A 21,567-nucleotide genomic window follows, 5' to 3' on the forward strand; every position below is an offset into this window, starting at 1 on the left:
TAGGGGGCAGTATTATAGTAGTTATATTCTTGTACATAGGGGCAGTATTATAGTAGTTATATTCTTGTACATAGGGGGCAGTATTATAGTAGTTATATTCTTGTACATAGGGGCAGTATTATAGTAGTTATATTCTTGTACATAGGGGCAGTATTATAGTAGTTATATTCTTGTACATAGGGGCAGTATTATAGTAGTTATATTCTTGTACATAGGGGCTGTATTATAGTAGTTATATTCTTGTACATAGAGGCAGAATTATAGTAGTTATATTCTTGTACATAGAGGCAGTATTATAGTAGTTATATTCTTGTACATAGGGGGCAGTATTATAGTAGTTATATTCTTGTACATAGGGGCAGTATTATAGTAGTTATATTCTTGTACATACGGGCAGTATTATTGTAGTTATATTCTTGTACATAGGGGCAGTATTATAGTAGTTATATTCTTGTACATAGGGGGCAGTATTATAGTAGTTATATTCTTGTACATAGGGGGCAGTATTATAGTAGTTATATTCCTGTACATAGGGGGCAGTATTATAGTAGTTATATTCTTGTACATAGGGGCAGTATTATAGTAGTTATATTCTTGTACATAGGGGCTGTATTATAGTAGTTATATTCTTGTACATAGAGGCAGAATTATAGTAGTTATATTCTTGTACATAGAGGCAGTATTATAGTAGTTATATTCCTGTACATAGGGGGCAGTATTATAGTAGTTATATTCTTGTACATAGGGGGCAGTATTATAGTAGTTATATTCTTGTACATAGGGGCAGTATTATAGTAGTTATATTCTTGTACATAGGGGCAGTATTATAGTAGTTATATTCCTGTACATAGGGGGCAGTATTATAGTAGTTATATTCTTGTACATAGGGGCAGTATTATAGTAGTTATATTCTTGTACATAGGGGCAGTATTATAGTAGTTATATTCCTGTACATAGGGGGCAGTATTATAGTAGTTATATTCTTGTACATAGGGGCAGTATTATAGTAGTTATATTCTTGTACATAGGGGCTGTATTATAGTAGTTATATTCTTGTACATAGAGGCAGAATTATAGTAGTTATATTCTTGTACATAGAGGCAGTATTATAGTAGTTATATTCTTGTACATAGGGGGCAGTATTATAGTAGTTATATTCTTGTACATAGGGGCAGTATTATAGTAGTTATATTCTTGTACATACGGGCAGTATTATTGTAGTTATATTCTTGTACATAGGGGCAGTATTATAGTAGTTATATTCTTGTACATAGGGGGCAGTATTATAGTAGTTATATTCTTGTACATACGGGCAGTATTATTGTAGTTATATTCTTGTACATAGGGGCAGTATTATAGTAGTTATATTCTTGTACATAGGGGCAGTATTATAGTAGTTATATTCTTGTACATAGGGGCAGTATTATAGTAGTTATATTCCTGTACATAGGGGGCAGTATTATAGTAGTTATATTCTTGTACATAGGGGCAGTATTATAGTAGTTATATTCTTGTACATAGGGGCAGTATTATAGTAGTTATATTCCTGTACATAGGGGGCAGTGTTATAGTAGTTATATTCTTGTACATAGGGGCAGTATTATAGTAGTTATATTCTTGTATATAGGGGCAGTATTATAGTAGTTATATTCTTGTACATAGGGGCAGTATTATAGTAGTTATATTCTTGTACATAGGGGCAGTATTATAGTAGTTATATTCTTGTACATAGGGGGCAGTATTATATAGTAGTTATATTCTTGTACATAGGGGCAGTATTATAGTAGTTATATTCTTGTACATAGGAGCAGTATTATAGTAGTTATATTCTTGTACATAGGGGCAGTATTATAGTAGTTATATTCTTGTACATAGGGACAGTATTATAGTAGTTATATTCTTGTACATAGGGGCAGTATTATAGTAGTTATATTCTTGTACATAGGGGCAGTATTATAGTAGTTATATTCTTGTACATAGGGGCAGTATTATAGTAGTTATATTCTTGTACATAGGGGCAGTATTATAGTAGTTATATTCTTGTACATAGGGGGCAGTATTATAGTAGTTATATTCTTGTACATAGGGGCAGTATTATAGTAGTTATATTCTTGTACATAGGGGCAGTATTATAGTAGTTATATTCTTGTACATAGGGGCAGTATTATAGTAGTTATATTCTTGTACATAGGGGCAGTATTATAGTAGTTATATTCTTGTACATAGGGGCAGTATTATAGTAGTTATATTCTTGTACATAGGGGCAGCATTAGTTATATATTTATATGCACTATACATGCTCCACATTATTAGTAAACAGTTAAAGCTGATGGAATAGATATCAGGTGGACCATTTTGGGTAGCCCCTATTCGTCCCCCCCTCTGATTATATAGATCTCCCACTCCCATTGATTGCGGCCCCTCATTACTGTGTCCTCTCCCTTCCTCCGGTGTCTGTATACTCCATCTGTCCCCCTGCCATTATGGCAGCTTTTCTTCCCCCTCGTCTCTCGCTGCCCCCTCCTCGTCCTCTGTGTCCTTCTCTTTGTGTTCTTCTCTTTTCTTTCCCCTTTTCTTCCTGTGTGCCCCCCGCTCTGCCAGGCTGTGGTGTATCCGCTCCCCCCTCCGGGGTCCAGTGCCCCCTCTGCCCCCCGCTGCGCCCTCTCCCCGCTCTCTGTGCCCTCGTCCTCTATCTCTCTGTGTTCTCAGTATCTCTGTAACCAGATGACACAGAATCTGCATCTAATGTTACCGGAACCTGGAATTACACCCACTGCAGAGCATCTCACCCAGACAGTGCAGAGCATCTCACCCAATGTGTGCCACCCTCACTGCAGAGCATCTCACCACAACAGTGCACCAGCTCACACATACATAAAGTGCACCATCCCTCTGCAGAGCATCTGACCCAATGTGCACCAGCCCACTGCAGAGCATCTCACCCACGCATAATGTGCAGCAACCCACTGCAGAGCATCTCACTGAGACATAATGTGCACCAGCCCACTGCAGAGCATCTCACCCCTACATGATGTGCACCAGCCCACTGCAGAGCATCTCACCCTGACATAATGTGCAGCAGCCCACTGCAGAGCATCTCACCCCTACATGATGTGCACCAGCCCACTGCAGCGCATCTCACCCCGACATAATGTGCACCAGCCCACTGCAGAGCATCTCACCCTGACATAATGTGCAGCAGCCCACTGCAGAGCATCTCACCCTGACATAATGTGCAGCAGCCCACTGCAGAGCATCTCACCCCGACATAATGTGCACCAGCCCACTGCAGAGCATCTCACCCTGACATAATATGCACCAGCCCACTGCAGAGCATCTCACCCCGACATAATATGCAGCAGCCCACTGCAGAGCATCTCACCCTGACATAATATGCAGCAGCCCACTGCAGAGCATCTCACCCTGACATAATGTGCAGCAGCCCACTGCAGAGCATCTCACCCCGACATAATGTGCACCAGCCCACTGCAGAGCATCTCACCCCGACATAATGTGCAGCAGCCCACTGCAGAGCATCTCACCCTGACATAATATGCAGCAGCCCACTGCAGAGCATCTCACCCCGACATAATGTGCAGCAGCCCACTGCAGAGCATCTCACCCCGACATAATGTGCACCAGCCCACTGCAGAGCATCTCACCCCGACATGATGTGCACCAGCCCACTGCAGAGCATCTCACCCAGACATAATGTGCACCAGCCCACTGCAGAGCATCTCACCCTGACATAATGTGCACCAGCCCACTGCAGAGCATCTCACTGAGACATAATGTGCACCAGCCCACTGCAGAGCATCTCACCCCGACATGATGTGCAGCAGCCCACTGCAGAGCATCTCACCCAGACATAATATGCAGCAGCCCACTGCAGAGCATCTCACCCCGACATGATGTGCAGCAGCCCACTGCAGAGCATCTCACTGAGACATAATGTGCACCAGCCCACTGCAGAGCATCTCACCCCGACATGTTGTGCAGCAGCCCACTGCAGAGCATCTCACTGAGACATAATGTGCACCAGCCCACTGCAGAGCATCTCACCCCAACATAATGTGCACCAGCCCACTGCAGAGCATCTCACCCCGACATGATGTGCAGCAGCCCACTGCAGAGCATCTCATCCCGACATAATATGCAGCAGCCCACTGCAGAGCATCTCACCCCAACATAATATGCAGCAGCCCACTGCAGAGCATCTCACCCTGACTTGATGTGCAGCAGCCCACTGCAACCCAGACATAATGTGCACCAGCCCACTGCAGAGCATCTCACCCCGACATAATGTGCAGCAGCCCACTGCAGAGCATCTCACCCCGACATGATGTGCACCAGCCCACTGCAGAGCATCTCACCCCGACATGATGTGCAGCAGCCCACTGCAGAGCATCTCACCCCGACATGATGTGCACCAGCCCACTGCAGAGCATCTCACTGAGACATAATGTGCACCAGCCCACTGCAGAGCATCTCACCCCGACATGATGTGCAGCAGCCCACTGCAGAGCATCTCACCCAGACATAATATGCAGCAGCCCACTGCAGAGCATCTCACCCCGACATGATGTGCAGCAGCCCACTGCAGAGCATCTCACTGAGACATAATGTGCACCAGCCCACTGCAGAGCATCTCACCCCGACATGTTGTGCAGCAGCCCACTGCAGAGCATCTCACTGAGACATAATGTGCACCAGCCCACTGCAGAGCATCTCACCCCGACATGATGTGCAGCAGCCCACTGCAGAGCATCTCACCCCGATATAATATGCAGCAGCCCACTGCAGAGCATCTCACCCCGACATAATATGCAGCAGCCCACTGCAGAGCATCTCACCCTGACATGATGTGCAGCAGCCCACTGCAACCCAGACATAATGTGCACCAGCCCACTGCAGAGCATCTCACCCCGACATAATGTGCACCAGCCCACTGCAGAGCATCTCACCCCGACATAATGTGCACCAGCCCACTGCAGAGCATCTCACCCCGACATAATGTGCACCAGCTCTCTGCAGAGCATCTCACCCAGACATAATGTGCACCAGCCCACTGCAGAGCATCTCACCCCGACATAATGTGCACCAGCCCACTGCAGAGCATCTCACCCCGACATAATGTGCACCAGCCCACTGCAGAGCATCTCACCCAGACATAATATGCACCAGCTCTCTTCAGAGCATCTCACCCAGACATAATGTGCACCAGCTCTCTTCAGAGCATCTCACCCAGACATAATGTGCACCAGCCCACTGCAGAGCATCTCACCCCGACATAACAGGTAGTATAGCCGCTCCATTGTGCAGATCATCTTCCCCATATTCTGACATTCTGCAGACTATCTTTCTTGATCTGATGAATATAGTTCCCCCTAGACAATAAGGCCATGTCTCAGCCGCCCCCTCCCCTGCAGGGTCAGTGCGCAATGCTCTGCAGCCTGAGGCCGCCGGTCTTTATGGTGGCGTGTGCTGGTGTCAGGCGGCTCCTGTAAAGGGGCCTCATTTTTATCATTGTGATGTTCCCTATTCACTGGCTGTTACTTACCCACAGAGGTCACGGGGCGAGGGAAGGGGTTCAGGCCCCAGCTGGCCTCCCCGAACACCGCTGTGCCTTTAAATAGACAGGGGGCAAATCCGACATGTTTCTGGAATAGGAGCTGAAGTTTCCAGCCCCAGGAGTCCGGGGAGAAGCGCACCTGCTCATAGAGATCGTTCTCTCCGAAGGAATACACGGGAACCAGGTCCGCCCTGAAATCACAGCGACACGTCACCAGGCGCAAAGATCATATAGTGTATATTGTATTTGCATTTTTACATTTGGGTTTCATTATAAATGTTGCACCCTTTTCCTTTACAGCCTTTTTTGTTGTTGTTGCACATTCTACTTTCATGTGGTCACAAATCAGCTGAAAGGAGCTCAGAAAAATAACCAACTCACTGACCGGATCTCAGTTACCTCATTCTGCAGCCATTAGTAGGGATTATAGAAGGCAATGGTGCCAAATTGTTCATAAGACTCAATTACTAATGGGGAGGGGGAGAACTGATGATTCATTTGGAAGAGGACAGGGACTAATATGAGTAATGGCGATAATCTCTGTACAATGCTGCAGAGTAAGTTGGTGAAATACAGTAGTGAAAAGAATGCTACAAAGTAAGACGCTTCCAACAATAAAAGCGTTAATGGTTTATTTCTTATTAATGATCAAAATGCAAACGAAACCAAATATCCAGCCAAGGTCATTAATAACATAGAGTCATAGAGGTGATGATCCGGCCCCCACACAGCCCCGATCCAGCCCTCGCAGAGCCCTGATCCAGACTCTAAAGTGCCTGATCCAGCCCCCGCAGAGGCCTGATCCAGCCTCCAAAGAGCCTGATCCAGCCCCCACAGAGCCCTGATCCAGCCCTCGCAGAACCCTGATGCAGCCCCCACAGAGCCCTGATCCAGCAACACACAGAGCTCTGATCCAGCCCCCGCAGAGCCCTGATCCAGCCTCCAAAGAGCCTGATCAGCCCCCACAGAGCCCTGATCCAGCCCCCGCACAGCCCTGATCCAACCCCCGCACAGCCCTGATCCAGCCCCCACAGAGCCCTGATCCAGCCCCTGCAGAGCCCTGATCCAGCCCCCGCAGAGCCCTGATCCAGCCCCCGCACAGCCCTGATCCAGCCCCCACAGAGCCCTGATCCAGCTCTCGCAGAACCCTGATGCAGCCCCCACAGAGCCCTGATCCAGCCCCCACAGAGCTCTGATCCAGCCACTGCAGAGCCCTGATCCAGCCCTCGCAGAACCCTGATCCAGCCCCCACAGAGCCCTGATCCAGCCCCCACAGAGCTCTGATCCAGCCCTCGCAGAGCCTTGATCCAGCCACTGCAGAGCCCTAATCCAGCCCTCGCAGAACCCTGATCCAGCCACTGCAGAGCCCTGATCCAGCCTGCAAAGCGCCTGATCCAGCCTCCAAAGAGCCTGATCCAACCCCCTGCAGAGCCTGATCTGTCCCCCCTAGAGCCTGATCCAGCCCTCGCAGAGCCCTGATCCAGCTCTCGCAGAGCCCTGATCCAGCCCCCGCAGAACCCTGATCCAGCCACTGCAGAGCCCTGATCCAGCCCTCGCAGAACCCTGATCCAGCCACTGCAGAGCCCTGATCCAGCCTGCAAAGCGCCTGATCCAGCCTCCAAAGCGCCTGATTCGGCCCCCACAGAGCCCTGAACCAGCCCTCGCAGAGCCCTGATCCAGCCCCCGCAGAACCCTGATCCAGCCACTGCAGAGCCCTGATCCAGCCTCCAAAGAGTCTGATCCAGCCTCCAAAGAGCCTGATCCAGCCCCCTGTAGAGCCTGATCTGGCCCCCACAGAACCATGATCCAGCCACTGCAGGGCCCTAATCCAGCCTCCAAAGCGCCTAATCCAGCCTCCAAAGAGCCTGATCCAGCCACCTGCAGAGCCTGATCTGGCCCACGGAAAGCCTGACCTGGCCCCCGCAGATCCTGACCCAGCCACCTGCAGAGCCCTGATCTGGCCCCTGTAGAGCCTAACCTAGCCCCCATAGAGCCTGATCCAGCCACTGCAGAGCCCTGATACAACCTCCAAAGTGCCTGATCCAGCCTCCAAAGAGCCTGATCTGGCCCCCGCAGAGCGTGATCCAGCCTCCGCAGAGCCTGATCTGGCCCCCGTAGAGCCTGATCCAGCCTCTGCAGAGCCTGATCCAGCCCCTGGAAAGCCTGACCTGGCCCCCGCAGAGCCTGATCTAGCCCTCGCAGAGAATGATCCAGCCCCCGCAGAGCCCTGATCTGGCCCCTGCAAAGCCTGATCTGACCCCCGTAGAGCCTGATCCAGCCCTCGCAGAGCCCTGATCCAGCCCTCGCAGAGCCCTGATCCAGCCCCCACAGAGCCCTGATCCAGCCCTCGCAGAACCCTGATCCAGCCACTGCAGAGCCCTGATCCAGCCCTCGCAGAACCCTGATCCAGCCACTGCAGAGCCCTGATCCAGCCTGCAAAGCGCCTGATCCAGCCTCCAAAGAGCCTGATCCAACCCCCTGCAGAGCCTGATCTGGCCCCCCCTAGAGCCTGATCCAGCCCTCGCAGAGCCCTGATCCAGCCCTCGCAGAGCCCTGATCCAGCCCCCACAGAGCCCTGATCCAGCCCTCGCAGAGCCCTGATCCAGTCTCCAAAGCGCCTGATCCAGCCTCCAAAGCGCCTGATCCAGCCCCCACAGAGCCCTGATCCAGCCCTCGCAGAGCCCTGATCCAGCCCCCGCAGAACCCTGATCCAGCCACTGCAGAGCCCTGATCCAGCCCTCGCAGAACCCTGATCCAGCCACTGCAGAGCCCTGATCCAGCCTGCAAAGCGCCTGATCCAGCCTCCAAAGCGCCTGATCCGGCCCCCACAGAGCCCTGAACCAGCCCTCGCAGAGCCCTGATCCAGCCCCCGCAGAACCCTGATCCAGCCACTGCAGAGCCCTGATCCAGCCTCCAAAGAGTCTGATCCAGCCCCCTGTAGTGCCTGATCTGGCCCCCACAGAACCATGATCCAGCCACTGCAGGGCCCTAATCCAGCCTCCAAAGCGCCTAATCCAGCCTCCAAAGAGCCTGATCCAGCCACCTGCAGAGCCTGATCTGGCCCACGGAAAGCCTGACCTGGCCCCCGCAGATCCTGACCCAGCCACCTGCAGAGCCCTGATCTGGCCCCTGTAGAGCCTAACCTAGCCCCCATAGAGCCTGATCCAGCCACTGCAGAGCCCTGATACAACCTCCAAAGTGCCTGATCCAGCCTCCAAAGAGCCTGATCTGGCCCCCGCAGAGCGTGATCCAGCCTCCGCAGAGCCTGATCTGGCCCCCGTAGAGCCTGATCCAGCCCCTGCAGAGCCTGATCCAGCCCCTGGAAAGCCTGACCTGGCCCCCGCAGAGCCTGATCTAGCCCTCGCAGAGAATGATCCAGCCCCCGCAGAGCTCTGATCTGGCCCCTGCAAAGCCTGATCTGGCCCCCATAGAGCCTGATCCAGCCTCCGCAGAGCCTGATCTTGCCCCCACTAGAGCCTGATCCAGTCCCTGCAGAGCCTGATCCAGCCCCCGGAAAGCCAGACCTGGCCCCTGCAGAGCCTGATCTAGCCCTCGCAGAGAATGATCCAGCCCCCGCAGAGCTTGATCTGGTCCCCTCAGAGCTTGATGGAGTCCCCGCAGAGCCTGATCCAGCCACCGCAGAGCATGATCCATCCCCTGCAGAGCCCTGATCCAGCCCCCAAAGCACCTGATACGGCCCCCGCAGAGCCCAGATCTCACATCAATCCATCTGAGATCAAGAGACAGCCTTGATCACAAGCCTCATACACAGAAGATCGGGGGTGAGTTCTCTAAGATGTTGGGAATGACCTCCTGCCAAATTTCTCCAAAAACTGTGTACAAGTGTCCAGTGTCTAGAAGAACTGAGATCTAAGGGGTAAGGTCTATCCTTGTAGAGAGTGACATGCCAGTGTAAGAAGACATATAGAACAGCTGTTACCCCTTGGACCTCAGCCAGAAACCTTTCATACAGTTAATTCAGATCTTCTGCTTTGCACTGAGGAGGATCAATACCCCAAAACATGTTTCTGCAAATAGACAGACTGGTTTGGCTTTTATCCTAAGTCATGTGGCAAGGCTCGTTAAATGGTCTGTGTTGACTTTTCGGATTGCCTTTTTCAATAGGTGGCATAAGAGTTCAAGTCATCTTCCTCTCTGAAGAGGCAATTTATTTCCCAGAGGAGCATTGTATGGCTTATAAGTCTCCTTTCACTGGCATGTCATGCATGTCACTCTGCACAAGAAGAGATGTTACCCCTCAGGCCCCAGTGAGAAGCATCTCATACAGCCACTCAGATCTACTGCTTTGCACTGCTTAGGATCAACACTTCCAAAATGTTTCTGCGAATAGAGATTCTGGATTGGCTTTTATCCTAAGTCATGTAACAAGGCTCGTTAAAGGGTCGGTACTGACTTTTAGGATTGCTACTTGCAATAGGTGGCACTAGAGTTTTCTTCCTCTCTGAAGAGGCAATTTGCATATTTAATTTTCCAGAGGAGCATTGCATGGCTTATAAGGCTCCTTATACTGGCATTTCAAGCATGGGACTCTCCACAGGAAGAGTTGTTACCTCTTAGACCACAGTGAGAAGCACCTCATACAATCAGATCTCCTGCTTTGCACAGAGGAGGATTAAAACACCGAAACACGTTTCTGCAACTAGAGATTCTGGTTTGGCTTTTATCCTAAGTCATATGGGAAGCCTCCTTAAAGGATTGACTTTTAGCATTGGTACTTCCAATAGGAGATGCTAGAGTTCAAGACCTCCTCATCTTTCAAGAGGAAATTTGAATACTTAGTTTCCCAGAGGAGCATTGCATGGCTACTAATGCACTGATGAAGGGCAAACACCCCGAAACGCATGTTTGCCAATACAAACTCTAGATTAGCTTTTATCCTAAGTCATAAGGCAATGCTCGTTTTGACTTTTAGGATTGCTACTTCCAGTAGGTGGCACTAGAGTTTCCGTCCTCTTTTCTGAAGAAGCCGATCATCGAGGAATCCTGAAGAACAAACAGGGATTTCCAAAGTGCTCTAATCTAATATATAAATCTGAGTGTGTGTGTGTGTATGTATGTGTGTGTATGTCCGCTAAAGAAATCCGCACCGTTGCATTTACAATCATGAAATTTTGCACAGATGCCTCATGTGACCCAGGGAACGTCGTAGACTATGTTTTCACAGGAAAATGTAACCCTGCGCTTTACAGTTACTCTCCAAAAAACATGGCTCCATTCAAATAAATGGAGCCTGGAACTACAGTTTATTAATAGGAGCTATGATTGGTTGTTATAGGAACAAAAGACATTCATAGTATAAAAAGCTGAGGTAACATGATGTCAGTGGGGAGACAGATAGAGAGAGACAGAAAGAGACAGACAGGGAAAGAGACAGAGAAATAGAGACAGACAAGGAAAGAGACAGACAGGGAAAGAGACAGGAAGGAGACGGGAAGACAGACAGGTAAAAAGACAAACCTGGAAAGAGACAGACAGAGACAAGCAGACAGGGAAAGAGACAGACTTTGAAAGAGACAGACGGGGAAATAGACAGACAAGGAAAGAGACAGACCTGGAAAGAGACAGATGGGGAAAGAGATGGGGAAAGAGACAGACGGGGAAAGAGACAGACGGGGAAAGAGATAGCCCTGGAAAGAAACAGACCTGGAAAGAGACAGATGGGGCAAGAGACAGACAGACCTGGAAAGAGACAGATGGGGCAAGAGAGAGACAGACCTGGAAAGAGACAGACAGGGAAAGAGACAGACAGGGAAAGAGACAGCCCTGGAAAGAGACAGATGGTCCAAGAGAGAGACAGACCTGGAAAGAGACAGACCTGGAAAGAGACAGACGGGGAAAGAGACAGACAGGGAAAGAGACAGACGGGGAAAGAGACAGACAGGGAAAGAGACAGATGGGGCAAGAGAGAGACAGACAGACACAGACATAGAGACAGACACAGAGATAGAGACAGACAGACAGACACAGAGAGACAAGGAAAGAGACAGACAGAGACACACACAGAGACTGGGAGAGAAGAGAGACAGAGACAGTTACTATCCCGGGTAACGCCAGGTACTACAGCTAGTGAAATTATATTTATGTATCCTTTAATTACATTATTGCTATGTATGTATTTTTGGCCGTCCGCTACCCAAGGCTGCACTCACTGGTATTGGGACCTACCCGTTTTCCAAGGCGAGTCGTACAAATCCTTTCCTGTTGCTCAGAGTCACGGAATGCTCCCCGGGGCTGCTCTGCAGGGACTCGGCCGCCCCTCCGACCACGATGAAAACCGCATTCCCCGTACCACAGCAGGACAGGAGGTACTGAAGGCTGTCTTTACTCACAGGGATAGTGCCTAGGTAAGAAGGAGGGGGTGAGATAATGAGCAAAACACTAAGGAATGACACAAACTATGTGTAATATAGAATATCAGCTGTGGTATATGGGATTCCTGCCCAGAATAGTGCACAAATAACACCATAGAACAGCACAACGGGAAAGCTCGACATCGCCATCTGGTGTTCAGTCATGGTACTTCATTATACAATTTTGGCTTTTTTTGCCGATTGAATTGACGTCTACAAACATAAAATTCATTTATTTATTGATTTATCTATTTCATAAACCAGTATTTCATATAAAAATAGAGAAATCTGTTTCTTTCTCCACCTGGATTGATCATTCATTCTCACTTTTCTGGATTCAAGGGTAAAATGTGTCTTTTTTGAATACGCTTTCCCATTACTGAGACAGAAGATGATGGTTGGTGCTCATAAAATTCAATGGAAAACTAACTGTCGTTTCAGAAGAACTTGCAGTCTGTGTCTGTCTCTAGCTCCTCCTCTATATGCCTCTAGCTCTTCCTGTATGTGTGTGTCTGCCTCTAGCTCCTTCCCCTCTATGTCTGTGTCTGTCTCTAGCTCTTCCTCTATGTCTGTGTCTGCCTCTAGCTCCTCCTCTATGTCTGTGTCTGTCTCTAGCTCCTTCCCTTCTATGTCTGTGTCTGCCTCTAGCTCTTCCTGTATGTCTGTGTCTGCCTCTATCTCCTTTCCCTCTATATCTGTGTCTGCCTCTATCTCCTTTCCCTCTATATCTGTGTCTGCCTCTATCTCCTTCCCCTCTATGCCTGTGTCTGCCTCTATCTCCTTTCCCTCTATGTCGGTGTCTGTCTCTAGCTCCTTTCCCTCTATATCTGTGTCTGCCTCTATCTCCTTCCCCTCTATGTCTGTGTCTGCCTCTATCTCCTTCCCCTCTATGTCTGTGTCAGCCTCTATCTTCTTCCCCTTTATGTCTGTGTATGCCTCTAGCTCCTTCCCCTCCATGTCTGTGTCAGCCTCTAGCTCCTTCCCCTCCATGTCTGTGTCAGCCTCTAGCTCTTTCCCCTCTATGCCTGTGTATGCCTCTAGCTACTTTTATATGTTTGTGTCTGCCTCTAGCTCCTTCCCTTCTATGTCTGCGTCTGCCTCTAGCTTCTCCTCTATGTCTGTGTATGCCTCTAGCTCCTCCCCTCTATACCTGTGTCTTCCTCTAGCTCCTCCTATGTCTGTGTCTGCCTCTAGATCTTCCCCTCTATGTCTATGTCTGCCTTTATCTCCTCCCCCTCTATGTCTGTTTCTGCCTCTATCTCCTCCCTCTCTATGCCTGTGTCTGCCTCTATCTTCTTCCCCTCTATGTCTGTGTCTGCCTCTATCTCCTTCCCCTCTATGTCTGCCTCTATCTCCTACCCTCTATGCCTGTGTCTGCCTCTATCTCCTTCCCCTCTATGTCTGTGTCTGCCTCTATCTCCTTCCCCTCTATGTCTGCCTCTATCTCCTCCCCTCTATGCCTGTGTCTGCCTCTATCTTCTTCCCCTCTATGCCTGTGTCTGCCTCTATCTCCTCCCCTCTATGCCTGTGTCTGCCTCTATCTCCTCCCCTCTATGGCTGTGTCTGCCTCTATCTTCTTCCCCTCTATGCCTGTGTCTGCCTCTATCTCCTCCCCTCTATGCCTGTGTCTGCCTCTATCTCCTCCCCTCTATGCCTGTGTCTGCCTCTATCTTCTTCCCCTCTATGTCTGCCTCTATCTCCTCCCCTCTATGCCTGTGTCTGCCTCTATCTCCTCCCCTCTATGGCTGTGTCTGCCTCTATCTTCTTCCCCTCTATGCCTGTGTCTGCCTCTATCTCCTTCCCCTCTATGTCTGCCTCTATCTCCTCCCCTCTATGCCTGTGTCTGCCTCTATCTTCTTCCCCTCTATGTCTGCCTCTATCTCCTCCCCTCTATGCCTGTGTCTGCCTCTATCTCCTCCCCTCTATGGATGTGTCTGCCTCTATCTTCTTCCCATCTATGCCTGTGTCTGCCTCTATCTCCTCCCCTCTATGCCTGTGTCTGCCTCTATCTCCTCCCCTCTATGCCTGTGTCTGCCTCTATCTCCTCCCCTCTATGCCTGTGTCTGCCTCTATCTTCTTCCCCTCTATGTCTGCCTCTATCTCCTCCCCTCTATGCCTGTGTCTGCCTCTATCTTCTTCCCCTCTATGTCTGCCTCTATCTCCTCCCCTCTATGCCTGTGTCTGCCTCTATCTTCTTCCCCTCTATGTCTGCCTCTATCTCCTCCCCTCTATGCCTGTGTCTGCCTCTATATCCTTCCCCTCTATGTCTGCCTCTATCTCCTCCCCTCTATGCCTATGTCTGCCTCTATCTTCTTCCCCTCTATGTCTGCCTCTATCTCCTCCCCTCTATGCCTGTGTCTGCCTCTATATCCTTCCCCTCTATGTCTGCCTCTATCTCCTCCCCTCTATGCCTGTGTCTGCCTCTATCTTCTCCCCTCTATGCCTGTGTCTGCCTCTATCTTCTTCCCCTCTATGTCTGCCTCTATCTCCTCCCCTCTATGCCTGTGTCTGCCTCTAAGTCCTTCCCCTCTATGTCTGCCTCTATCTCCTCCCCTCTATGCCTGTGTCTGCCTCTATCTCCTCCCCTCTATGCCTGTGCCCGCCTCTATCTTCTTCCCCTCTATGTCCGCCTCTATCTTCTTCCCCTCTATGCCTGTGTCTGCCTCTATCTCCTCCCCTCCATGTCTGTGTCAGCCTCTAGCTTCTTCCCCTCTATGTCTGTGTCAGCCTCTATTTTCTTCCCCTCTAATGTCTCTGTCTGCATCTAGCTCCTTCCCCTCCATGTCTGTGTCTGCCTCTAGCTCCTTCCCTTCTATGTCTGCGTCTGCCTCTAGCTTCTCCTCTATGTCTGTGTATGCCTCTAGCTCCTCCCCTCTATGCCTGTGTCTTCCTCTAGCTCCTCCTATGTCTGTGTCTGCCTCTAGATCTTCCCCTCTATGTCTATGTCTGCCTTTATCTCCTCCCCCTCTATGTCTGTTTCTGCCTCTATGCCTTCCCCTCTATGTCTGTGTCAGCCTCTATTTTCTTCCCCTCTAATGTCTGTGTCTGCATCTAGCTCCTTCCCCTCCATGTCTGTGTCAGCCTCTAGCTCTTTCCCCTCAATGTCTGTGTATGCCTCTAGATCCTTCCCCTCTATGTCTGTGTATGCCTCTAACTACTCCTATATGTCTGTGTCTGCCTCTAGCTCCTTCCCTTCTATGTCTGTGTCTGCCTCTAGCTCCTTCCCTTCTATGTCTGTGTATGCCTCTAGCTCCTCCCCTCTATGCCTGTGTCTGCCTCTAGCTCCTCCTATGTCTGTGTCTGCCTCTAGCTCTTCCCCTCTATGTCTATGTCTGCCTTTATCTCCTCCCCCTCTATGTCTGTTTCTGCCTCTATCTCCTCCCTCTCTATGCCTGTGTCTGCCTCTATCTTCTTCCCCTCTATGTCTGTGTCTGCCTCTATCTCCTTCCCCTCTATGTCTGCCTCTATCTCCTACCCTCTATGCCTGTGTCTGCCTCTATCTTCTTCCCCTCTATGTCTGTGTCTGCCTCTATCTCCTTCCCCTCTATGTCTGCCTCTATCTCCTCCCCTCTATGCCTGTGTCTGCCTCTATCTTCTTCCCCTCTATGCCTGTGTCTGCCTCTATCTCCTCCCCTCTATGCCTGTGTCTGCCTCTATCTCCTCCCCTCTATGCCTGTGTCTGCCTCTATCTCCTCCCCTCTATGCCTGTGTCTGCCTCTAGCTCCTTCCCCTCTATGCCTGTGCCTGCCTCTATCTTCTTCCCCTCTATGTCTGCCTCTATCTCCTCCCCTCTATGCCTGTGTCTGCCTCTATCTCCTCCCCTCTATGCCTGTGTCTGCCTCTATCTCCTCCCCTCTATGCCTGTGTCTGCCTCTATCTCCTCCCCTCTATGCCTGTGCCTGCCTCTATCTTCTTCCCCTCTATGTCTGCCTCTATCTCCTCCCCTCTATGCCTGTGTCTGCCTCTATCTTCTTCCCCTCTATGTCTGCCTCTATCTCCTCCCCTCTATGCTTGTGTCTTCCTCTATCTTCTTCCCCTCTATGTCTGCCTCTATCTCCTCCCCTCTATGCCTGTGTCTGCCTCTATCTCCTCCCCTCTATGCCTGTGTCTGCCTCTATCTCCTCCCCTCTATGGCTGTGTCTGCCTCTATCTCCTCCCCTCTATGCCTGTGTCTGCCTCTATCTCCTCCCCTCTATGCCTGTGTCTGCCTCTATCTCCTCCCCTCTATGCCTGTGTCTGCCTCTATCTCCTCCCCTCTATGTCTGCCTCTATCTCCTTCCCCTCTATGTCTGCCTCTATCTCCTCCCCTCTATGCCTGTGTCTGCCTCTATCTCCTCCCCTCTATGCCTGTGTCTGCCTCTATCTCCTCCCCTCTATGCCTGTGTCTGCCTCTATCTCCTCCCCTCTATGTCTGCCTCTATCTCCTTCCCCTCTATGTCTGCCTCTATCTCCTCCCCTCTATGCCTGTGTCTGCCTCTATCTCCTCCCCTCTATGCCTGTGTCTGCCTCTATCTCCTCCCCTCTATGCCTGTGTCTGCCTCTATCTCCTCCCCTCTATGCCTGTGTCTGCCTCTATCTCCTCCCCTCTATGCCTGTGTCTGCCTCTATCTCCTCCCCTCTATGCCTGTGTCTGCCTCTATCTCCTCCTTCTTCTGTCTCCTGTATTATTGATTTATGAAATAAAAATTAAAACGAAAGATCCACTTTAAGCAAGAAAACAGTTGAAAATGCTGCAAATCGATAAAGTTGATACAGATCTGGTAGACTGAGTTCTTGTCACCTCCAGCCTTCTCACCTGCCGACATGATATAGTCCCGGTATATAGGCAACCTGAAGACCCCTGCTAGAACAGCCAGCCACGGGCGGACCCCCGGATAAATCTCAGAGAAACCGGTGGCCTCAGTAGCAAAGTTACAGAAGGACGAAACTGAGAATATTCCGTGGGGGTGACACCCCAGCACGTAATTCCTGTCGGGGCTGAGCGGAGCCGCCTGGACGAGCTGTTAGGGTAGAGAACACAAAGCTTCATAAAAGCAAAAGTGAGCCAAAACGATAAAACTGAACATACTATAAACTGATGCTGAACCAAAGGAGTGACACCGGTGTAGAGTGGATGGGCGCCAAAGGGGGTGGCAAAAAGCCAATGTGCTTTTGCAATGGTATTTAGATATAGGGCTAGAACATCAAAATGTATCTTTGCCCCTTAGGATAGCTCGGCCATGTCTTTGCCTAATCAGGCTTGAATTGATTGGATCGGGCTATGACTTGGGACAATCAACTACTCAATATATCAATAGGGTCATGATGATGCTAATAGAAGAGTCATGATGACCCCATCCTACATGGCATAGTTGGATATATGGGCAACACAGATAGTACTTGACCATTCCATTCTTTGGTCAATGCATAGAAAATTATGGCTACCCGCATCAGTCTCCTCTGCCAACATGAACTGGTTGACAGCAGGTCTGCACTGAGTAAAGTGGATAACAGGGGATCGGGGCTTCTAGACTGGCCCTCAGGCTAGGGGACAACTATCTGTCCCTTCACTCAGAGATACGCCTAATCGTGAAGATGTCTGGGCCACCTTCCTTGCCCTGCTCCTGGCCAGCTCTAAGCTAATACGCCCTCTCGACCCACCCCCGGGGCTGGGTCAGTACATGAGTGGTTGAACCCACAGATATGGACAAACAGGGGAACCCAATACTCTATCACACAGCACGCTCACACAGAGATATAAGACAATACGTGATAAGGAGGAAATTAAAAGCAGGGAGGAAATAACCAGACAAGATGAAGTCCACATAACACCAAGCAACACACAGTTACTGGAACACAACAGCAGCTGGGACCAGTTGAGCAAAAGCTATAGTGGGCATGAGAAGACAGGTTCCTCCATCTTAGAAAGGCGGGAAGTAACTGCGATAAGTCTCCGCAACATCTGATCCAAGAAGCAACGAGTAGGCTAACAGAAATGTACTCATGCTAGCCTGATCACTAATGAGCACACAGCTGCTTGAGCTCGAGCCTGTCTGTGCATAGTGTCTGCAGTCTGAACAGTGTCTGATGCCACCACAACACTCGGTGAGTTAGGAGCCAAACACCGTGTGACAGTTTTTGCTCTTGTGAAAGTTTTGAGATCAGGGAAGACAAAAAAATTGTGGAAATGAAGACGAACGTAGTTGTGGAATTTAGCTTGAAACACGTAGGGCCATGAAGGTCTATCTTAATTTGCATGCAGACCATGAAGGACCAACTCAATGATGAGGATAATCGTGATCAGGAGAGATGAAGGCACAGAAGAAAGAGGAAGATGAGATGGATAAGGGCAATCACCAAAATCATGCACAAAGCAGAAGACAGGACATTCTGGAGGCACTCCATCCATATGACCACCAATAGGACATCCCATCATGGTGGCACCCAATGATGATAATACCGGAAATAAACCAAAATCACATGGAAAATCTTAGATTTGGGTCACGGTGTGTAATACTGAGGTTACCTTTATGGGGAAGTAATCTCTGAAATGCTTCCAGATTGTCCATCTCCTCACCCATTGTACTCTACGACCACCTGTCAAGAAAGACCATATAGAATAGATATGTGCATGAAATTACCAGGGCGCCATCCAAGTGGCATTCTAGTTCTCTTTTAGATTGGTGATATATTGGGATGTATAAAAGTAGATTAGCAGTAACTCACCCAAACTGTGGACCACAATGTATAGGACAATGGACCTACGCGTTTCGGCTTATAATATAGTGATACCATAAGGTCTATTTCTTATGATATGATCACAAATAATCTACTTGTGAACCTACCATGTCTGTGCACGTGTTTTGTTTAGCTAGAGGCTAGGTCCTTAGGATCCCTCTGGTGGCCCAAGGAACCCAAGTTCAACAATGGACCTAATCAAAATGTTGGAGATCAGATCGCGTGTTTCAGTGGTTTCTTTGTTCTATGGTGATACGACAGTTGTGTCCCACCAAGGTTAGTGATGGCCCCAGAATATCCCTGGAGTTATTGGAGTGGGGAACGCTTGGACTATGAATTGGATAGGTTCCTCACAATAACAATTGGGTCATTCTTATTAGTACTATGTGATTTCGATAAATCAGTGAAGATGAGTTAACCTCATAAACCCCAAATGCTCATTTGATTTTTTGCTAAAGTTTAGTAAGTCCATACCTTTCACTGGAGTGTCCCAATCAATTAGAAGAAACGTGAAATACACCACAGGTATGATCCAGAAGGAGGTGAACAACAAGTACAACAAAACGATGGTGAAAAATGTCCCTAAAAAGGAGACAAAACACATTTGTAAAAATAATACAGCAGGAAAGTATCTGTGCACATGTGACGCCCTGGACTAGTCAGGTCGTCCCAGGTAGTCCCATGCCCACACATCCCCTCCCTGAAAAGGTGACAGCAGCCAACCAAGAAACTCTTCTCACCACCCTCCAGGTTTGATGTCCACACCAGGAGGGTGGAGCCAAGTGGTTGGCTCCACCCACTGAGGAGTTCACAGGCCTGGAGGCGGGAAAGACACACAAGTACAAGTTCTAGTGCAGAGTGAAGAGTAGTCTTGACAGTGAAGGAGAGAGGTTGAGTTCAAGGGCAGATCTGTGACCAGGCCTGCCAACAGTCTACTCAGGTGGCTGGGTCGGAGCCCAGTCACCTCTGGCAAGGAGGCAGATGGTGGTGGCCGCCTGCAGGAGCTGGGATTACAGCCGGTGGAACCATAGGGACCGGGGTCGGGCAGTGGCCCGCCGGTACCGAACCGGGGAACTGATTGGATCCGGAGCACCAGGAGGGGTACTCAGACCCAGTACAAAGCCCCAAATCAACAGGGCTGAGTCAAATCAACTGATTGAGGACTGGACTTAAGGACCTATCCCACACAAGACCCGTTAGAAGACAACAGCCCAACCATACAGGGTAAAGCCACCGCCAAGGCATAGAGACCCAAAGGGCCAGCGTCTGCGGGCAAACGGGGCTCTTCCAACAACCAGCAAGCCGGGGAGCGGACTACCGTTGCTTAGGCATAGGAGTCAAACATTCATATAAAAAGGTGCAGGAGAAAGGCGGAAACCACCAACCCGTTCAGGGAGAAGCTGCAGCCGGCAGTGGGCCCCGTTCATCATCTTGTTTGGTTTACCAGAGACTCCAGTGTATTGTGTCATAGTGAGTACACCAGTGCCTTCGGGCCGCGCACCGCGCTGCACCGCGCCAGCATCCAGCTCGCACCCGCTCCCACGCCTCATCAGCTCCCTCGGGCCCCCGGGACCATCACTCCCCTACCCACGGAGGGGTCAACACCAAGCTGCGCAACACTGTCACCGGGAGGCCTAGTTAACGGCAGCGGTGTTGTCCATCTATTCACCACAACCCGTGGGTGGCGTCATGAACTTACACCCCTACCAAACCACCGCGGCCCCGGCCGTGGAACTTCCCCCCACTGAAGTCCCTGCGTGTAGCGCCAACCCCCTTGCAGAGCGACGTGACCCCCGGGTCCGTGAGGAGCTCAAGCCACCCACCGTATGAGCACGGATCCGAGTGGCTCGGCGGTCACAGCCGAGCCCGTGGGGCGGTACATATCTATCATCCAGCTGTGAAAAAGATCCTGGAATATTGGATAGCAGTAGTGGAGGAGAAAGCTGATGTTGTAGGGGGCTGTGACTTGTCCAAAAATGTGAAGCTAAAGCCTTATGCCATAATTGGTGGGGTTGGTGGAGATGTAGACCCCGACAGTAGCTCCAGCTTCTGGAGAGATTGGGCTAGAGAAAGCATAGAGGTTTCAGTTTGGCTCTAAATTCGCCAAGTGTCATGGCGGCATCAGACGCTATTCAGACTACATACACTGACACTTCTCACTATGCTTTTTCTGGTGCTTCTGAGTAGTACAGACAGGCTCGGGCTTCAACCAGCTGTGTGTTCATTACTGATTGGTCTAGCATGAGTTAATTTCTGCTATCCTGCTGGTTACCTTTTGGATCACATGTTATGAGAGCTATCACAGTTACTCCCCCCTTTTTTAAGATGGAGGAAATTGTCTTCCCATGCCGACTATAGTATTTGGCTAAACCGGTCTGTGTGCTGTTGTGTTCCATTATCTGTTGATTTACTGCGTGTTGCTTGGTGTAGAATTCCTCCTGTCAGCTGGTTATTTACTCTCTGCTCTTTGTTTTCCTCCTTATCATTGTTGTCAGATTACTCTGTGAGCATGCTGCGTGATAGAGTTTGGTGTTGGCGTTAACATGCTCCTGTCCAGTACCCCCCACCCCTGGGGTATGGATGGGGTGTTTGATCACGGCTGGTCAGGATCAGGGTCAGGCTGGTGGCTCAGACATCCTCACCATCAGAGGTAACTTTGAGATAAGGGATAGCCAGGGCCCCCCTAATCTGAGGGCCAGTCTAGGAGCCAGCCCCGGTCCCTGCTCTCCCCCGATGACCATGACACTATCATATGGAATGGTTGACTTGGCTAGTTTCCCTCTGGAACAAACACCCTGTCACCACATCTCGACTCATTCATGGGTCAGTTCTAAGTGTACAGCTCAGAGTATCCCAAGTATACAAAGTATGTTCAGACCGGTGTGGGCTCATTTTTCGGCTAGACTG

General features: G+C 49.9%; 1 protein-coding gene across 1 annotated transcript in view; it reads right to left on the reverse strand.

The window, feature by feature from the left end:
* LOC142304364 (diacylglycerol O-acyltransferase 2-like) overlaps positions 1 to 21,567 on the reverse strand; it is a 48,545-nt gene that overhangs the window by 10,836 nt on the left and 16,142 nt on the right. The window contains exons 4-8 of the mRNA XM_075346668.1: positions 19,135 to 19,242; positions 18,449 to 18,519; positions 16,739 to 16,943; positions 11,759 to 11,933; positions 5,561 to 5,763 (exon numbers count right to left, since the gene is read on the reverse strand). Coding sequence (XP_075202783.1) covers positions 5,561 to 5,763; positions 11,759 to 11,933; positions 16,739 to 16,943; positions 18,449 to 18,519; positions 19,135 to 19,242 — 762 coding nt within the window. The remainder of the gene's footprint in view (positions 1 to 5,560; positions 5,764 to 11,758; positions 11,934 to 16,738; positions 16,944 to 18,448; positions 18,520 to 19,134; positions 19,243 to 21,567) is intronic.

The sequence above is a fragment of the Anomaloglossus baeobatrachus genome, chromosome 4 (assembly GCF_048569485.1).
Source record: "Anomaloglossus baeobatrachus isolate aAnoBae1 chromosome 4, aAnoBae1.hap1, whole genome shotgun sequence".
Taxonomy (NCBI): Eukaryota; Metazoa; Chordata; class Amphibia; order Anura; family Aromobatidae; genus Anomaloglossus; species Anomaloglossus baeobatrachus.